Genomic DNA, 17,777 nt, shown 5'->3' with positions numbered 1-17,777 from the left:
CAGAAGCCCAAGCAGCAATAAGGAAGCAGTAGCCACATGCTCCCGTGTTAAATCACTTGCTCTCACGCAGTCATTTCTGCTCCTTTGCGAAGGCCTGCTGACTTTAGAACCTTCTTCCTACAGTGGATCGCAAAGGAGGATAATTATCCTGTTTTTAGCCATAGCTGTCTCTGACCCCTCTAGTCATTACTTCAGAAACTTGAGACAGGGAGAGTTAGGCATTCCCAGCCTAACCCTGCTTGTCTTCTGGTCCTTTTCAAAAATTTAAGGTTCTCCTGATTCTAGTTTTAATTTTTCCCCTCATTGACAGCTAAGGAGCATGTGTATGTTCAGAAAAAGGAAGAAAATTCCTGGAGTTCTAATGGGCTAGGGGTGAACTTGCCCAGAGGAAGCTGCAGGGGTGAGAACAAGCCTATAGAATCGACAAGGCAAGAACTCGGCTTGGATGCTGTTTAGGAGGCTGATGGAGAACACACTGTCAACCGGGACATTGCCCTGAGAGGGGAATCCCTGGCTTTGCCACTTCCTGGCCAGCGTGAGGGCCACCAGCCGGCTGTAACCTTTCCTGCGATGCTCTGGCAGGGTGTAGCCATGGCACATGGTGGCAAACTGGTCTGTGACAGACCAAGACATGGGCTTCCCCTTGTCATCGTGGACACACACTCGGGAAGCAGGAGATGAGGCTGGCAATGTACCAACGACACTGTTCATTGCCGACCCAAGACCAAGCCCGGTTGAGTAGATAAGCATCAGCAACACTCAGGTAGGTTAGTCGTGGGGAAGAACTCATTCTCGAAGAAAACGACATGAGAAGAAATATGAACTCGGTATCACGGGACCACAAACAACTACTTCTCTTTTTATACCGACTCAAACTGAGAAATCATCCTTGAGATAGTGCCTTGCAAATACCAGAATATTTTCAATGAATTAGAATCTGTCACTCACCACTTATAAACATCTTTTAGGGTTTCATTTCTGATAGGACACAACACTCATTATATTAAATTTAAGTCTTTCCTTCGAATTTTATGCCCCTTTGTTATTATCCTCAGAATAGATGAAGGCAAGTATTTCATTTTTCTGTAAAACAGATCTCAGACGATCTTATTAACTCCTGAAACTGCTGACACCCTCTCTGAGGGCCTTAAACAAGTCCAGATTCTTGGGCCCCTAATCGTTTCCTTGGTAAAAATAAATGTTTTAGGATAGAATTTCTATCTTTATGCATCCATGACCAAAAAAAGAAATACAGATTTCTTAATACTCTAGGCATATGTAGATGCTCAAGAAATGCTAGCTCTTCCAGACCTTTCCCTAAAAGGTCTGGAAAAAGGTTTAAAAACCCATGACATTAAGATTAAAAAAAAAAAAGATAGAAATTGGTGCAATTTCTGAGAACTGAAATGGATTACTTAGTTGCAAGTCTCTGGGGCTGGTCATGCTTCCGAATTTGCTTTCATTCTTGAAATTATCAGTGTCCTAAGACCATCCCCACTTAAGAGACTGGTAATGTCATTCTCTCTATGTCCTTCTTTATAAAGAACACGTTTGTGTTTTCTTTTTATTAGCAGTTCTGCAGCGTTAGCTCATATTCCAGGCATTCTATGGGCTCTGGCACTGGGTCACTCATCTAACAACTAAGCAGGGGGAAAGAATAAATAAATAACAATAGCAATAGCTATAACGGGCTCAATAGGCTTTTTCATTTAATTCTTGAAAATAAACTTCAAAACAAACTCAAAGAATAATGTTGATATTCTATCTTTATCATAGGCTACATTTTTACAAAATATATTTTCCAAAATATTTATCTTTTAGAATTTAAAGTTTCTGGCATGAGCACTTATCAGTCACCGGAGAGAAGGTGTATGATAGTTGGCATGTATTGTGTATGTGAGAATTTAGATAGGTAAGGATACTACATAAGATGACCATCTGAATTACTGGGACCTTGTGCAGTTGAATTTCAATTTTATTTGGGTCTGTAATTAACTCTTGAATTCTTCACAAAGAGTATACCACAATTCAGCCTTTGAAGAAAATATTGTGTATGTTGCCTGCTACCTGCCAGAAGATACTGTACGTCTTTCAAAATTAGATCATCATTTTCAAAGCTACAAGAGGGTAGTATGACCAGTTTATGCATGGTAGAGAACTACCCCTCAGCAACAGTGGTTAAGTCGAAATTCCTGTTGACTTTCAGTCATCTGTTAAACAGATGTTCTGAGAGAAACAGCAGATAATCAATGTAACTCCTTCATCCCCACCAAAAGCTATTGTAAACGTCATGGTTAATGATAAAAGTGATTCGGGGCTCTACTTGCCACTCTAAAAACACAAGGGTTTTTAAGTTTTAAGACATTCTGTGAAATCTTTTTCCTTTAGTTGCTTTGCCTGGCACACAGCAGACAGTCCAACGTATATACTGTAATGTTCTCTTTAAATGTTGCACCATGGGTTTCTTTTCTCGAAGACTTTCTTTCCCTTAAGATCCATTAATGTCCTTTTTGACCATTATTTCCTAAGACCTTTTTTTTGACCCTTTTGCTGAGCTGCCCAGGGTTCCCCATGACGTGTGGTCTTCCTCACTACAGTGAGCACTAAACCCAACTTATTTAACTGAAGCTGTCTTCCTGTTGGTCTCAGCCTGGAGGGCATTAACAGAATTACAGCACCCTCTAAATTAACTGACAAAACGTTCTAGGTTAGACAGAAAAGTAATTAAATTACAGTTATGTTATTTTATTTTATAAACAGATAAAAGCAACCCAGTCATATACTGTGGTTGGTTAAAAATGAGTTTTAATATATTTAAGTGATAATTTCTTCACATGTATATGCTTATTATTGCAATGAAAAAGATTTACAAAGAAGGGATTTTTTTTTTTTTTTGGTTTGGTGTTTATTTTAAGAGAATAAATGAACTTGGGTTCGTTTTTAACAATTTTACGAAATAAAGGTATGCTCCGATGAGAGCAGAAAATAAATATTCAACATCTATTCACTAACCTAAGAAATAAAATGTTCATGTTACCTCTAAAGTTAAAGACACCTGGCAAATCTTAATTATGCCACAAAAAGTCTAGGGAGTTATGTAAAAGAGCAAAGGCATTTGGGGACTTCTAGAGTTCCACATGACCAGACAGAAAATGCAAGTCATCAGCTAAAAAACAATATTGATACCAAACACTTACCTTTTTATGTGCTAGGCACTATAAACACTTTACATATGTTAAGTCACAGTATCATATTTCCTCTTCACTAACCAATAAATGAACTCTACTCAGCCATTATAAGCCATCAGATTGTGGCTGTTCTCATTTTACGGTTTTGGGCAAATAACTGGAAATACAGCAACATAAATGTGAGTTCCTAGATGTGGGAAATGATAGAAACAGTTTTCAAGGACTATGTTAGATGTATAGAGGCTAATGGTAGATTTATAGAGGTTGATTTTAAAGTGCATATTAGGAGAATCCTGAAGAAGCCTCAGCCCCGGCAATATCACGTAGAAAAACATTTTTACAAATTCATAAACATTAAATTCATATGGAACAATCTACAAACAAAACAAAACAATAAACTCTTTAAGAGGCATCCAGTCTTTTATAGACTTCTTCAATGAAAGTTAACATGTCCTTCATCTGGGGTGAATTATGGAGAACATCTAAGTCCTTCAGAAGAGCGTTCTGGTTTGGAATTAGCATCAAAATTTCTTTCTGTGGGCATGACAGTAATTCATTTCTTAAATTTTATTATTTTTTGATACATAATTGATATTAACATTATATTGCTTCAGGCACACGGCATAATGATTTGACAATTGTATACACTGCAAAATGATCACCACAGTAAGTCTAGTTAACATCCATCACCAAACACAGTTATAAACTTTTTCTTGCTTGTGATGAGAACTTTTAGATCTACTCTCTTAGCAACTTCCAAAGATACAATACAGTATTAACTCTAGTCACCCTTCTGTACATTACATCCCCATGACTCATTTATAAATAACTGGAAGTGTGTACCTTTTGACCACCTTTATCCATATCATTAGTTTTTAACCTTTCATTCTGAAAAATGTTATATGTATGTTATTTAGAGAGAATGGTGTAATAAACCTCATATAATCTTCACTCCGCTTCAATGACCATCAACTCACTGCCATTCTGCTTTTTAATCTATGGTATCCTGTTTTCCCTCTGCCTGTTCCCATTCCTCTCACCCTAGGCAGATTTGAGACAGGAAAATTTTGTTACTTTCTGGGGAAACGTAAAGGCTTTCTATCACTGTAAACACTTACACTATAGTACCTATGGAAGTCCTTTGCAATGCTAAGTTAGCAGTGTGCTGTGTACACCCAAAAGGTACACAGCACTGTCTTAGGAAAAGTTGCACGCACCATTATCAGAAGCACAAACAAAAGCAGCTGTCACGATTTGCTTCCAGAAACCTGTCCTACAGCCATGACTGCACAAATGTGGACACAGAGCTGTCTTAGGAAAAGCTGCACACGCCATTATCAGAAGCACAAACAAAAGCAGCTGTCAGGATCTGCTTCCAGAAACCTGTCCTACAGCCATGACTGCACAAATGTGGACACAGAGCTGTCTTAGGAAAAGCTGCACACGCCATTATCAGAAGCACAAACAAAAGCAGCTGTCAGGATCTGCTTCCAGAAACCCGTCCTACAGCCATGACTGCACAAATGTGGACACAGAGCTGTCGTAGGAAAAGTTGCACGCGCCATTATCAGAAGCACAAACAAAAGCAGCTGTCACGATTTGCTTCCAGAAACCCGTCCTACAGCCATGACTGCACAAATGTGTAAAGATATATGCGCAAGGGTGTTCCTAGCATTATCTGTACTAGCAAAAATTATTTATTTCCATCATTTTCACAAATTATTACATTATGGCACATCCATACAATGGAATGCTATACAGCTATTGACAAGAATGAGATGTTCAAATTATACTGTCAAATGAGAAAAATAGTTTTGCCTTACAGTTTATTTCATGGATTTCATTTGTTAAAAAAAAAAAGGAATAGCATATAATGTTTTTACATATATACAATTTGTAACTGGTGATGCAGTTAATATGGTAAATTGGTACTTACCTGAAGGGTGGGTGCTTTGAGACTCTTCTGAGAAAGTTCGGGAAGACAGAGTACCTCACTATCTATTTGAAACATCTAAAGTAGAAAAAGAAAGCTAAAGATTATTTCATAAAGCTAGATTATTTCAAAAGGCTGACTTCTCTTATTACACTCAAAAGCTGTCTGGGGCTTCCCTGGTGGCACCGTGGTTGAGAGTCCGCCTGCCGATGCGGGGGACACGGGTTCATGCCCTGGTCCGGGAAGATCCCATATGCCGCGGAGTGGCTGGGCCTGTGAGCCATGGCCGCTGAGCCTGCGTGTCCGGAGCCTGTGCTCCGCAGCGGGAGAGGCCACAGCGGTGAGAGGCCGCAGCGGTGAGAGGCCCGTGTACCGCAAAAAAAAAAAAAAAAAAAAAAAAAACTGTCTGGGTAGAATCTAATGAAAAATTATATCCAAATTCTAACAATACTTTTTTTTTTAAACAATTACCTGTTTTACCTTCCTTTCCTCTTCTTCTACTTCACTTCTCAGAACATGAACTTTGTTCTTTAGGCTTTGAATATCCCCAGTCATTGACTCTATGGTCTCCACTATTTTATCTGTTTCTTCCTGCATCAGAGAGAGAAAGCTAATGTTTTAAATTAAATATACTATTAAATGAAACCCAAACAGCTATTAATATATACATACATATTTTAAAAACACCTTATATATTGAAACACTTCTGGAAGAAACTGATAATTTTCATTTTTCTTTCAGAAAACAGACTCCCTAGAAATTGATTTACCAATGGAACAAAGATGTATGTGAAGCTTTCCTCAAAAACTTACCAAAACTGTGGGCATCAGATATCCTGGAAGACCTGTGTGAATCTATCAGAGCCCAAGGACTGATGGCAGCAGGTACAGGAACATTCCTTAAGCGGTATGTAACAGCAGAGAAACTCTAACTTTAATTTAGGAACATCTGAGTGCTATTTTCATTTGCCAAAAGAAAAAAATGCTGAACATTAGGGCAGAGATAGTAATAGAAAATAGTGGCAGTTTTCCACCTAAAAAGAAGAAATATAACTTATGGGGGAAAACAAGAGAAAATAAGAAATGAATGAAATGAGTATAATGATATCAGGGGTGTACTGATTGCAGGCCACACAGAGTTAGCCAGCTTCCATGTTTCTAAATGGTACCATCTTCTCAGTACCTCTGAAAGAATTCGTTCACCACTGCCTTTCCCTAGCGCCAGCAGTGAGAGTTCAATGAATGTGTCCTTGTTGCATGAACACAACTTCTCTTACTGGTATAACTGATACAGGTTTTGGAAAGTCATCACCAGCAGTGACTCCAGGCTGCAGTGGGAAAAAGCCATTCTAAGTAAGGCATATTGGAGAAAACTAATAGACAACAGTTTGTAAAACCTACAAACTCCTAGTTCAAAGACTCTTATGCCAATGAAGAACTCTTATGCCCAAAAAGCCAACAGTGCTTCAACTGAGTAACTGACTGTCAAGCAAGCATTAGACTGTTGTGATGTTATAAGAAATATACATTTGATTTTCATCCCTGATTCCTGGCACAGAGCTTCCAAATCCTTGGTATTTTCTGAATGATTGAAGTGGGAGGAGAACTTTTCGTGATTCATAATAAGCCCCTTTCAACCATACCTGAATTTATGCTAATGAATAACTCACAGAGGATGGAGGCTGGTTGCCAGAGCAACCAAAATCCTGTGATCAGAGGGTTGGAACTTTCAGCCTGGATCCCTGATCTCTGAGAAGGGGAGAGGGCCTGGAGATTTAGTTAATAATAGATATGCCTACATGCTGAGGCTTCCATAAAAACTCTAAATTACTGGATTCAGACAGCTTCTAGGTTGGGGAACACATGGAGGTGCTTGAACAGGCACGGGAGTTCTGTGCCCCTTCCCATATACCTTGCCCTATGCATCTCTTCCCTCTGGCTATTCCTGAGTTGTATCCTTGATAATAAACCTGTTATAGTAAATAAAGTGCTTTCCTGAGTTCTGCGAGCTGTTCTAGCAAATTATCAAACCGGAGGAGGAGGTCATGGGAAGCCCTGATTTATACTTGGTTGGTCAGAAGTACAGGCGGCTTGGCCTTGCATTGGCATCTGAAGTGGGGGGCAGTTCTTTGGGACTAAGCCCTTAACCTGTGGGGTCTGTGCTAACTCCAGGTAGTTAGTGTTAGAACTGAATTAAATTGTAGGACACCCAGTTGGTTTCCACAGAGAAGTGGAGAACTGCTTGGTATGAATACCCCACAAATTTGGTGTCAGAAGTGTTGTGAGTATAGAAAAACAGTTTTTGCCATTTAAGTCTATTTACGCTTTTAGCACACGGAGATCCAGTTTTAGGTGTAAAAGAGAAATGCCTCCCAGTGTTACAAAAATCACACTATCATTTACTGTCTCTGATCAAAGACTATTTACTATGTCTGATTTAGTACTTTATGCAAATATTAAATGTTAAAATAACATTTACCATTATTATACTTTAAAACCTTTTAAAATAACCTTTAAAAAAAAGTCAAACTCATAGAACCAGAGAGTACAAAAGTGGTTGCCAGGTGCTGGGGGGGTGGGGGAAATAGGGAGAAGTTGGTAAAGGATACAAACTTGCAGCTAAAATGAATAAGGTTTGCAGATCTAATGTAAAACATGGTGACTATAACTGATATTACATAATTGAAATCTGTATTATATAACTGAAAGAGAGTAGAACTTAAATGGTCTTACCAAAAAAAAAAAAAAAAAAAAAGTGAGATGACAAGGGAAATTAACTAGATGGGGGGAATCCTTTCATGATGTATAGTTATATTAAATAACCATGATGTACACTTTAAATATCTTACTATTTGTCAATTCTATCTCAGACAAAGCTGAAATTTAAAAAATAACCTATATTAATGTTATCCAACTGTTCATTAAGTGGGGGAGTTAGTGTCAGTACTGAAAATATAACTCTTGCAAAGTAGTAACATTGGGGTGAAAGTTAAATACCATCTCATACAATGAAGAAAGTGAGGCAACCACTAAAAAATACCACTCTATAAATTTACAATATATATAGAGCTGTTGCTCACAAATAAATCCTTCCATTGTTATTCTCCATCATATGGAAAATCTGGAATGACCTATTTGTAAATGGTGAGTTATTAGAAATCGTTAGGGATGCATTCCTTGCTTAAACTACCACCACCTCATATTTACTAACAAAGGTTAACAAACTTATTGCTTTACAAAGTTGAATTGCTAACAAAGACCATATCTACAAACTACTTCAAAATGGCAAACGGATATATGGTCCAATCTGTTTTAGTTTTAATAATTATTTAATAAGCCCCCTGAGGTTGTTTTCCTTAATTGTTCAAGTATCCACTAATTAAAAGCCTGCAGTTTATCATGACAGCTAATATTATCTCCCACTATCTTCTACAGAATAATGATTAAGAATCACTTGCCCTGAAATCGGACTAATAGGTTTGCATCATAACTGTGAGCAGTTTGTCTAAGGTTCAGCTAGAAATGCCAATATGTCTCTTTTTTACACTTGTAAAACATGAAAAACAGCACAGGTCTCTTTAAGTCATTAAGGGCTATAACTGTAAAGTGCTTAGAACAGTGCCTAGAACATAGAAGGCCCTCATTACATATTATCTATAATGATTATAACAACAGTAATGATGATGATTGTGTTCTTGCCAATAAAGTAGCATATACAGGACAGAAAAACTAATATAATGTGTTTTGAAATGCTACAGCATTTAGTGATGAATTCCTATAATCTGATATTTAAAGTCTGATGAAAAAAATAAAACTGCTACTTAATTACAAATATATTAGAAATAGTCGTAACTTTAGAGACCCAAAGTTCAGGCAAAGTTTCTGTTTTGTTAAAAAAAAAAGTTAATGAAAAACCTGGTCCAAGATCTAGTATTTGTTATTAGAAGAATATCATGACAATTTAAAAACTTTTTGTTCTTTTCCCCCTTCCCCTCTAAAGATGAACTCCCTGTTCAAACTTCATACCTGCAATAATGCCAGACCCTCTTCATTAGCTCTGTGCTGTGCCCTTTCCATTTTCAGTAGGCTTGACACATGAGTTAAATCTTGCTTTTTGGGAGGGACTTTCAGGGTTTCACACAGTTGCAGCAATCTTACAGATAGAATAAAAACATACCTTTATTTTTGAGTACCATTAATATAATTTTTGTTTTTTGTTTTGAAATACTGTCATCCTCTTTTTTCTTCCCTCATTCTCCCAAGGGCTGTAATGTTCTTTTTTTTTAAAAAAAAGTTATTTATTTTATTTATTTATTTTTGGCTGCGTTGGGTGTTTGTTGCTGCGCGCCAGCTTTTTCTAGTTGTGGTGAGCAGGGGCTTCTTTTGTTGCGGAGCATGGGTTCTAGGCACATGGGATCTAGAGCGCAGGCTCACTAGTCGTGGCGCATGGGCTTAGTTGCTCCACATCATGTGGGATCTTCCCGGACCAGGGATTGAACCTGTGTCCCCTGCATTGGCAGGCGGATTCTTAACCACTGCGCCATCAGGAAAGCCCTGTAATGTTCTTTTATTAACAGTGGCTAATCTTAGCAATAAGTCGCCCCCACAAATCCCTGACAAATCATCATTTAACCTTTCAATTATATTTCAATCATTTTTAATTGCATAACTGTATTACCTTTTCTTTAGGAAGTTCAGATGATATTGAATTTTTTCACTTTCTCTACTGTTACTCAAAATTGCTCTAGAAGAGAAAAAATAGGGATTGAATAAATATTAGTTTGAAACATAACTAGTAGAACCTGTTTACTTTTTCTCTCTGATTTCTTTCAAGTACCCCTTTTTACTAGCCAGGCAGAATCACTTTTTCTTTTATGTTAAATGCATTTAAAGCAGAGGAATAATCTAAGTTCTTTTTATCACATTATATTGTTGTAATTAATTTATAGGCCTAACTCTTCTGATAGATTTCAGCTCCTTGATGGCAGAATCCTGTCTCTGTATTAGCATGTTAGCTTCCACATAAAGTGTCAATTTGAGCTAACTTCTTCCTAAAGTATCCCTCATCAGAAAAAGTTGTAGATAGCAGATCAAGCAAAGATTTCAATTTTATTCCACTGATGAAATTCCAAGTTTCTGAAATTAATAAAGAGATTTTTGCTGAATGCTAAGGCCATCAAAAGACATTAAATAAATCTTCTTGCAAAAAAGAAAAACACCCTATCACCATAAAGTAGATAATAAAATTTAAAAGGACACTGTCTATAAGAAACATATAAGCAGAAATAAAAAGAGTGAAATGGAAAAAAATTTCATACTCACATTATTACTGATTCCATCATAGTTTGCAAATGTTCTCTACTACTCTTCGAAAGAGGTTGCCAGGTTTTTCTCTTGTGGGTTGCGATCTTTACCTGTTTTAGATTAGTATGCTTTGCTTGTCCTGTCACTGGTGAAAGAAGAGACTGTTTTTTCTAGAAGTTTGTATGTTTTTACTTAAAAAGTGATTCAAATATAAATTTATCTAAAAGAGCTAATGGAATTATGAGAACCAATATTACGAAGCTATATAAACTATTTAATTTCCTTTTTATTGCACAGCCATAACAGGCCAGGTGTTGCATATGAATATGCTATTGTTACATTAACTAAAATACTATTAAGTGGTATTGCAGATACAAACTCAAGACAATCTTAAATAAAGAACAAAGCTACAATTATTAGGATTCAACATAAAAGTATCGTTCTCAGAAATGACCTGAATTAAAGGGCTTCACTGAGAAGACTAGAAAATGATTTCTGCCAAATGTTGGATGGCAACTGAAACAAAGGAGATTAACCAAACCACAAACAGATAATCGGTGTCTACTAGATGTTGATATTATTCTACTTATAAGAAATAAACAAAGGAGATACACTATTGGCTCACATGAAGATTAGTTTTGGAGAGAAGGGAGATTAAATAATTACATTTCAGGTATGCAAAGCATTACAAAAGAAAAAGTATAGTGCACTATAGAAGTACAACACCGGAGGACCTAACCTGGTCTTGGGTGAGGAGAGGTAGAAAATTCTTCCATGCCGAAGTGATATTTAAGTAAAGATGACTACTCCAAACTAATTTACTCCAGACAAACTTAGTGGTTCCAATCTAATCTAAATAGTGGTGGCAAAACAGAAGCACATCTGTCTCAAAGAGAAATCAGTAGGTGTGTCTGTATATCACAAATCAGTAATAATTCAGACTGTGGTGCACTTTGAATTTCTCTTGCTCCTTTCAACTTAGAACCCTACACAGTATTTTGCTACAAGTGGTAAGTAAAATTTCAGTTGACCAAAAGAACTGACCAACCAGTACTACTTATTCTTGCAAAAATAAGAATGTAACTGTTTATTACTGTCTTTTGCTTATGTAGAATTCATAAACAAGATGCTGAGAATTTTTTCATAAATATAGATAGCTTGGGAAAGATAGGTTAAACAAAACATCGAAAAGGAATACCTTCAGAAGACAGATGTTTTGGATGACTTTTATTTTTTTTCGTTGTGTTTCTAACCTAGAGGGAAAAACACATGTGCATGCACAAAGAATTAAACATTAGATAAAAAGATACTGCTATTGCAATAGATCTGTCATGCACGTTGGAGAGAATTCATATACCTTCTGGCAAGACAGAAAAAAGTATATTGCTACTTCTACAGGAAAAGGATGTGTATTGATCACAAGCAGAGGCTATACTAAAGCAACTCCTGAACAATGGTGATAAAGTATAATAGAATTTCATATGGTGTCAAAGCATGTTTTAAAGAAATCATACTCATCTTGCCTGTGCAATAGTTATAGACTTTTCCTGAAAAACAAACATAGGCATTGTCTAATACAGGGTAAATAGAGAAAAAATGTTGATTATTTCTTTTATGGTAGAAAGAAGCTAATTCCTCCCAAACTAATTTTTCTCTATGTCAATAAAAATCTCCTCCACCAATTGACAGATTCTCTTGTCTTTTAATATGAATGCCATAGAATCTGTATACTATATTCCCAGCCTTCCTATTTAAACACCTTAGCAATGCCCCATAGCACTTCTTTCCTAAAGAATTTTCTGATCAATATCTTTAGAAATTGAGGTAAACAAGTTTTATGTGAGAACTTTTACACACCATGTTGCAACAGCTCCCATATAACAATATATGTGGAATATGAATTACTATAATTTGTAGTAAAGCTGACCTTTAGTCTTCACATACTCCTTTACATAGAACAGATGATATTTCTAATCAGAGTCCTGAATGATAAACTTGATATTTCATTACCTCTTTCTCTGATAACTCTGCTTCTTCATTATCAATTTTTCTTTTTGGATTTCTTTTTAAATGTTGAGACCTTTTCTTAGAAGGATTTGCTTTGCTAGACATCTTGATGTAAACAGAACAACTATAACAGTCCTTCAAAATGTCTGTAAAGATGAAAAGAACACTAAAGACTTGTTTTATTAAAAACATTTTGTTAAAAAGACTACCTATAAGTGTTCCACATTTGTCTTTAAAAAAAATCATAAAGAAAGTTTTGGGATAGTATTGTGTTTTTAAAACATTTAAATATATTTTAAAACAAATAACATTGGTTCTCATTAGAGTAAAGATATCGAATTCAATTTCATTCCTAAAAATTTCTTCCATTTGTATGGCAATAAAAAAATCTTATATAAAAATACTTTTACACCTCTTACTTTATACTCCCCCATACAATAACGTTATCTCTATATTTAAATCCAAGAAAATGGAAATATATGGTGCTAAATTGTTTTACTCTGGTCACAGATAATGTCAACTCAAAGAATAACATTCAGGCCTTCTTATTTTAGGCTTAATGGATTTATCATTCAACTTAACGTCAAAGACGGGAGACGATAATTTTTAGGATTATACCATGAATCTACATTGTAGAAATTCATGTGGTAAATTCATTCATAAGGAATTAAGAATTAAAAAGTTTAAAAGTTAAGCTTTAACTTTTACTGGGTTACGTGCATTTTAACAAAAGCACAGAAGTATACTGATTACTCTGCCTTCTCACACATTACAAAACAGGCACCGGAGTGGGGATGAGAATGTCAATGACAAAATTTAGAATAATTCATTTTCCCCATTTAATAGTTCTTTATCACCGAACTCATTTCTGCTAAAAGAAACAGAGGGATAAAATATATATTCCTGCACTAGATCATAAAGAGCAGATAGCTAAGAAGTTACATACATGTTTGGTACAGTACACGTGAACAAAAACCCACATACACACACACACAAGTATGTGTGGTGTGTACATTATATATACATATTTTTCTAGACATATATAGTTAGATATATAGATAAACCAGTCACCATTCCTTTTCTAAAAATTCAGAGTTTATCACATTACTACAATTTAAATATACACGCAGATTTAGAGACAGACAATAAAGTGGATACTCTGGATAAATCTATTCCCTCAAATTTTAAAAGGAAAAAAGTTCAAGCTTTTCTTTTTCCCGTAAGACAAAAAGAGCGGGAAAGAAAGAATTAACTGAAAGATCACAAACCATAGTTGGAGACTACATGTCAGATCAGTTACAAAAAGCAGTGGAAGCTAAACTACACTTTACCCTGCTTTTTTTTTTTTTTTTTTTTTTTTGCAGTACACGGGCCTCTCACTGTTGTGGCCTCTCCCGTTGCAGAGCACAGGCTCCGGACATGCAGCCTCAGCGGGCATGGCTCACGGGCCTAGCTGCTTCTTGGCATGTGGGATCTTCCCGGACTGGGGCACGAACCCGTGTCCCCTTCATCGGCAGGCAGACTCTCAACCACTGCACCGCCAGGGAAGCCCATACCCTGCTTTTGAACAATGTGGCACCTTATTCTACACCCAGTCTCCTCTGTTGCATTCCTGAAATGTCAAATTCTCTCAACTTGACATCCATGCCATATACTTCCCCTACTTAAAAACCAATCCATATGAGAGTTTTGCTTGTGGACCTCTCCTGGAAGGACTGCCATGTACAGTACAGTTGTTCACTGAAGAAGAGTATCCAGGTGAGAGAACAACTGAAGGCTGAGATTTAGTCCTCATTCCATTTAGGAGACTAAAAATGGTGCAAATTCCTTCTCACTCTTGTTATTGAGAGGTGAAGTATATGTCCCCCTATCTTAAATTTTACAGACTGTGCAGCGGTTTGAGCAGTAGAATATGGTGGAAATGATTCCATACCAGTTTCCTGGCCCAAATATGAAGAGACTAGCAGCTGCAACTTCCCCTTGCTTGGAATATTTGCTCTTGAAACCCGGCTAGCACTCTGTGAGGAAGGCCAACACGGAAAGGAACTAAAGACCCAGGCAAAAGCCCCAGCTGAACTCCCAACCAATAGCTAACACCAACAATTGCCAGCCTCGCGCATGTACCTGAGCCAATACACTGCAGCTGACACTGCGTGGAAAAGTTATAAGTCAACCCTACCGAGTTGTTTCCAATCCCCAATTTTGGAACAAGATAGGTAATTTTTTTTAATTAAAAAAGAAAAATCCTTCTGTAATACCTACCTTATAACATCCAAACTCTTTACCATGACATTTATAGTCCTTAACAATCTAGACCTGCCAAGCTTTCCATACTTCTCTCCCACTACTCCTCAACTGCATCTCCCTCTCCAGATGGACTGGATTTCCAGAACACACTTTGAGTAGTGCACATACTCTACCCGAGCTGCTCTCTCCTGTCTGTGCCCAACCTCCTCTCAGATCATGAGCCACCTGCATCTGAAAGCCTTCCTAATTACTCCACCTCAACGCTCTCCAAAAGTCTGTGCGCTCTGACGGTCTCTTTCATTTGGCACTTACTTATAGTTTGGTTTTGTTCATCGTTTTTCTTGATATTCTTTATTCAGTGACATGTAATTCAGTGCTACTCCAAATGTGATTTACAAACTGTTTCTTACAGTCTTTTAAAGTATAGACATTAAAAGTATTCATTTAGAAACTTTTATGGCAATTTGACAACAATTTTATGTACGTTAGATCTGGCCAAAAAATAACTGGCTTTGTTTTTTCTTTTTGTTTAATTTTTCTAATAATTCATAAAAAAAAGACTTTCTTTTTTAGAGAAGTTTTACGTTTACAGAAAAATTCAGCAGAAAGTACAAAATTCGAGCATAGCCCCCCCTTCCCTACTATCAACATCCCATACCAGAGCAGTGCATTTGCCACAGTCCATGAACCGACACTGACACATCCTATCACCCAAAGTCTATGGTTTACATTAGGGCTCATTCTTGGTGTTGTACGTTCTATGGGTTTGGCTAGTATTCAGGTTTTTTTAAATTGTATTTTACAAAAGTATCAGTTGTGACTGATTAAAACTTTTCTAAACAACCAAAATTGGTCCTTTACCACAGACAGTCTGAAAAGCTTTGTTTCCATTGATACCTACTTGAGGCAATTAGCCATAGTGCAGAAAGTTCCTTCACCTCAGCACTATTAACATTTTGCATGGGATAGTTCTTTGTTATGGGGGCCGTCCTGGGCACTGTGGGATGTTCAGCTACATTCTTGCTCTCTACCCACTAGATGCCAGGAGCCCCTCCCACTCCTCCAAGTTGTGACAATCAAAATTGTCTCCAGACGTTATCAAATATCTGCTGGTGCAAAACTGCCCGAGGTTGAGAACCACTGCCAAGAGCCAGCCAGGGATGAGGACAAATTGCCCAGGTTCCAAATCCCAGCTCTGTCATTTAACTAGCTGTATAGCCTTGGGGAACTAAATTTGCTCACTTTCCCCACGGCTAAAAGTATCAACATCAAAGGCTTTTGTAAAGCTAAAATTTTGTACAGAATACATAAAGTGCCTAGAACTTGGGACATAGTAAGAACTCAATAAATAAAATAATCTACTGTTACTATTGGGCTAGTTGTAGCATATACAAAAAGGAAGAGTATCTTTGGCCTGTTTTGGATCCGCAGGAAACCACAGGCTAGTGGTACTAGCTAGAGACATATGAAAACAATTCCTATGTATATTCAATTATACACAATGCAACAAATGTTACGAGACAAATGAGTGAATATCTCAAATTGGTGTGGGTATGGGGGGTGGACATAGAGAATTCAGAGAAAAAAGTATATCTGAATTACATTTTGAAATATTTAGCTAGAAGGAAGGTGAGTAAAGCATTTGAGAGAAAAAAAGCCCGTTGGCAGGACTCTTCAAAAGAAACTGGTCTGTTCAGGGACAGAAAAAATTCAGAGAGGCTTTGACATGTAACGGAGGAATGGACAGAAACAAAGACTGGAACTGTAGTTTGCAGCCAGTCTATATAATGCAGTAAAGAATGTATTGTTTACTCTGTAGGAAACAGGGAAGTATTCAAACATGTTGTCTTGTTTTCTTTGCCAGCGTGCTGAAACTCGGGGAAGCCACCAAGCTAGACGTCTGTATGGGCACAACAGATGAGCACGACGTCTGGCAAAACTGCAAATACACAATGTTTACCTCTTGACAAATGAGGCCTCGGGGTAGCGACGCTGCCGACTGCAGCTTCCTTAAGGCTCAAAGGCACTCATCACTAAGGCTGCACTTCGCCCAACGACTGACTGCGGGAGAGGTTAATAAAGGAGAACAAGGATTATGATGATTCGGGGGAGAGGGAGGAGCCATGCGTGGCTTCACTCCCTCCTTGCGAATCAAATACCACTTTCTCTTTTCTTTTTTTTTTTTGGTACGCGGGCCTCCCACTGTTGTGGCCTCTCCCGTTGCGGAGCACAGGCTCCAGACGCGCAGGCTCAGCGGCCTTGGCTCACGGGGCCCAGCCGCTCTGCGGCATGTGGGTTCTTCACGGACCGGGGCACGAACCCGTGTCCCCTGCATCGGCAGGCGAACTCTCAACCACTGCGCCACCAGGGAAGCCCCAAATACCACTTTTTCAATCGCTGGCTCCGAAGGGCACACCTGTTCGGATCTCCCTGCTCTTTGAAAACCACCTCAAAGTCCTCAAACACGAGTAGCCCAGTTTGCTACCAACGCGCCGGACACAAAACTCATCCTCAAACTGGAGCCACCGTCAGGGAAAGCGCTTTCACTACTCACCAAAGACGCCGCTTGAATCCTTGCAGGTGCCGCGCTCAGAGTAATTCGCGCCCAAATCTTCCAAAGCCGCGGAGACCCGGAAGTAAAACCTGTAGAAACCGGAAACGCTTGTGGAGAGAGGCGGGCATCTAGCCACGCCCCCAACGTCATCGGGAGCGCTCCCGCGAGAGTGCAATGAGATTGGCTGGATAGAGGGTGGTGTCGGCCAACGCCCCCGTCCCGTCCCCCTGGCCTTCGCGTTTGCGTGGTCGCAGGCCCAGCTTTGGGGGCCTTTTACTTGTTGGGGTGGGGGCGCCGAGGTCCAGCTGTCCTCTCCCGCATCCGCGGTCCGAGATAAGACGACCCGTGAGTAAGACCATGCACCTTGAGGCACGTCAGCCTTTCAAATCCCTCCATTCTTCAGACTCTTCTCTCCCGCTATACCTGTCCTCTGAGCCTCCGTCTTTTCCCTGCTCCCAACCTCCCAACTTCCTCCTTCTTTACTTTACGACTGGGAAGGGATCCCACTCTCCTCTACTTGCTTCTTAGGTTTAAATTCTCCACCG

At 38.3% G+C, this 17,777-nt stretch overlaps 2 protein-coding genes across 5 annotated transcripts in view; one reads left to right on the top strand and one right to left on the bottom strand.

Moving 5' to 3' along the window:
- Positions 1 to 1,687: 1,687 nt before the first annotated feature.
- On the bottom strand, positions 1,688 to 17,351 carry CENPQ (centromere protein Q). Of its 3 annotated transcripts, XM_067006372.1 has the most exons (10): positions 17,233 to 17,351; positions 16,639 to 16,739; positions 12,435 to 12,577; positions 11,623 to 11,677; positions 10,443 to 10,569; positions 9,799 to 9,864; positions 9,147 to 9,273; positions 5,593 to 5,712; positions 5,125 to 5,199; positions 2,541 to 3,722 (listed from the first exon to the last, which is right to left on the bottom strand). In XM_067006372.1, the coding sequence occupies exons 3-10, from the start codon at positions 12,534 to 12,536 to the stop codon at positions 3,591 to 3,593; spliced, it is 804 nt and encodes a 267-aa protein (XP_066862473.1). In that variant the 5' UTR covers positions 12,537 to 12,577; positions 16,639 to 16,739; positions 17,233 to 17,351; the 3' UTR covers positions 2,541 to 3,590. The 3 variants fall into 3 exon arrangements, with proteins under 3 accessions (XP_066862475.1, XP_066862473.1, XP_066862474.1); XM_067006373.1 differs by lacking the exon at positions 16,639 to 16,739 and having other exon boundaries at positions 2,723 to 3,722; positions 17,233 to 17,304; XM_067006374.1 differs by lacking the exons at positions 12,435 to 12,577; positions 16,639 to 16,739 and having other exon boundaries at positions 1,688 to 3,722; positions 17,233 to 17,301.
- MMUT (methylmalonyl-CoA mutase) overlaps positions 16,921 to 17,777 on the top strand; it is a 27,793-nt gene continuing 26,936 nt past the window's right edge. The window contains exon 1 of one of the 2 annotated variants that reach the window (XM_059076539.2): positions 16,921 to 17,577. The gene's annotated coding sequence lies outside the window, so the exon portion shown is untranslated. Of the gene's footprint in view, positions 17,602 to 17,777 lie in introns of both variants that reach the window. The other variant, XM_067006371.1, reaches the window with a different exon arrangement.

This window comes from Kogia breviceps, chromosome 10 (genome assembly GCF_026419965.1).
Source record: "Kogia breviceps isolate mKogBre1 chromosome 10, mKogBre1 haplotype 1, whole genome shotgun sequence".
Lineage (NCBI taxonomy): Eukaryota > Metazoa > Chordata > Mammalia > Artiodactyla > Physeteridae > Kogia > Kogia breviceps.
The sequence above is the reverse complement of the archived record's forward strand: the minus strand, read 5'-3'. Positions and strand labels throughout refer to the sequence as shown.

Excerpts from the sequence above, each read along its gene's own strand:
- CENPQ (XM_067006372.1), bottom strand. The coding sequence starts at position 12,536 with ATGTCTAGCAAAGCAAATCCTTCTAAGAAAAGGTCTCAACATTTAAAA. Across the intron at positions 9,274-9,798 it reads CTGAACTTCCTAAAGAAAAG|ATTGCTGCAACTGTGTGAAA; the intron begins GTAATACAGTTA and ends TCTATCTGTAAG. Across the intron at positions 5,200-5,592 it reads AGGAAAGGAAGGTAAAACAG|ATGTTTCAAATAGATAGTGA; the intron begins GTAATTGTTTAA and ends TTTCTACTTTAG.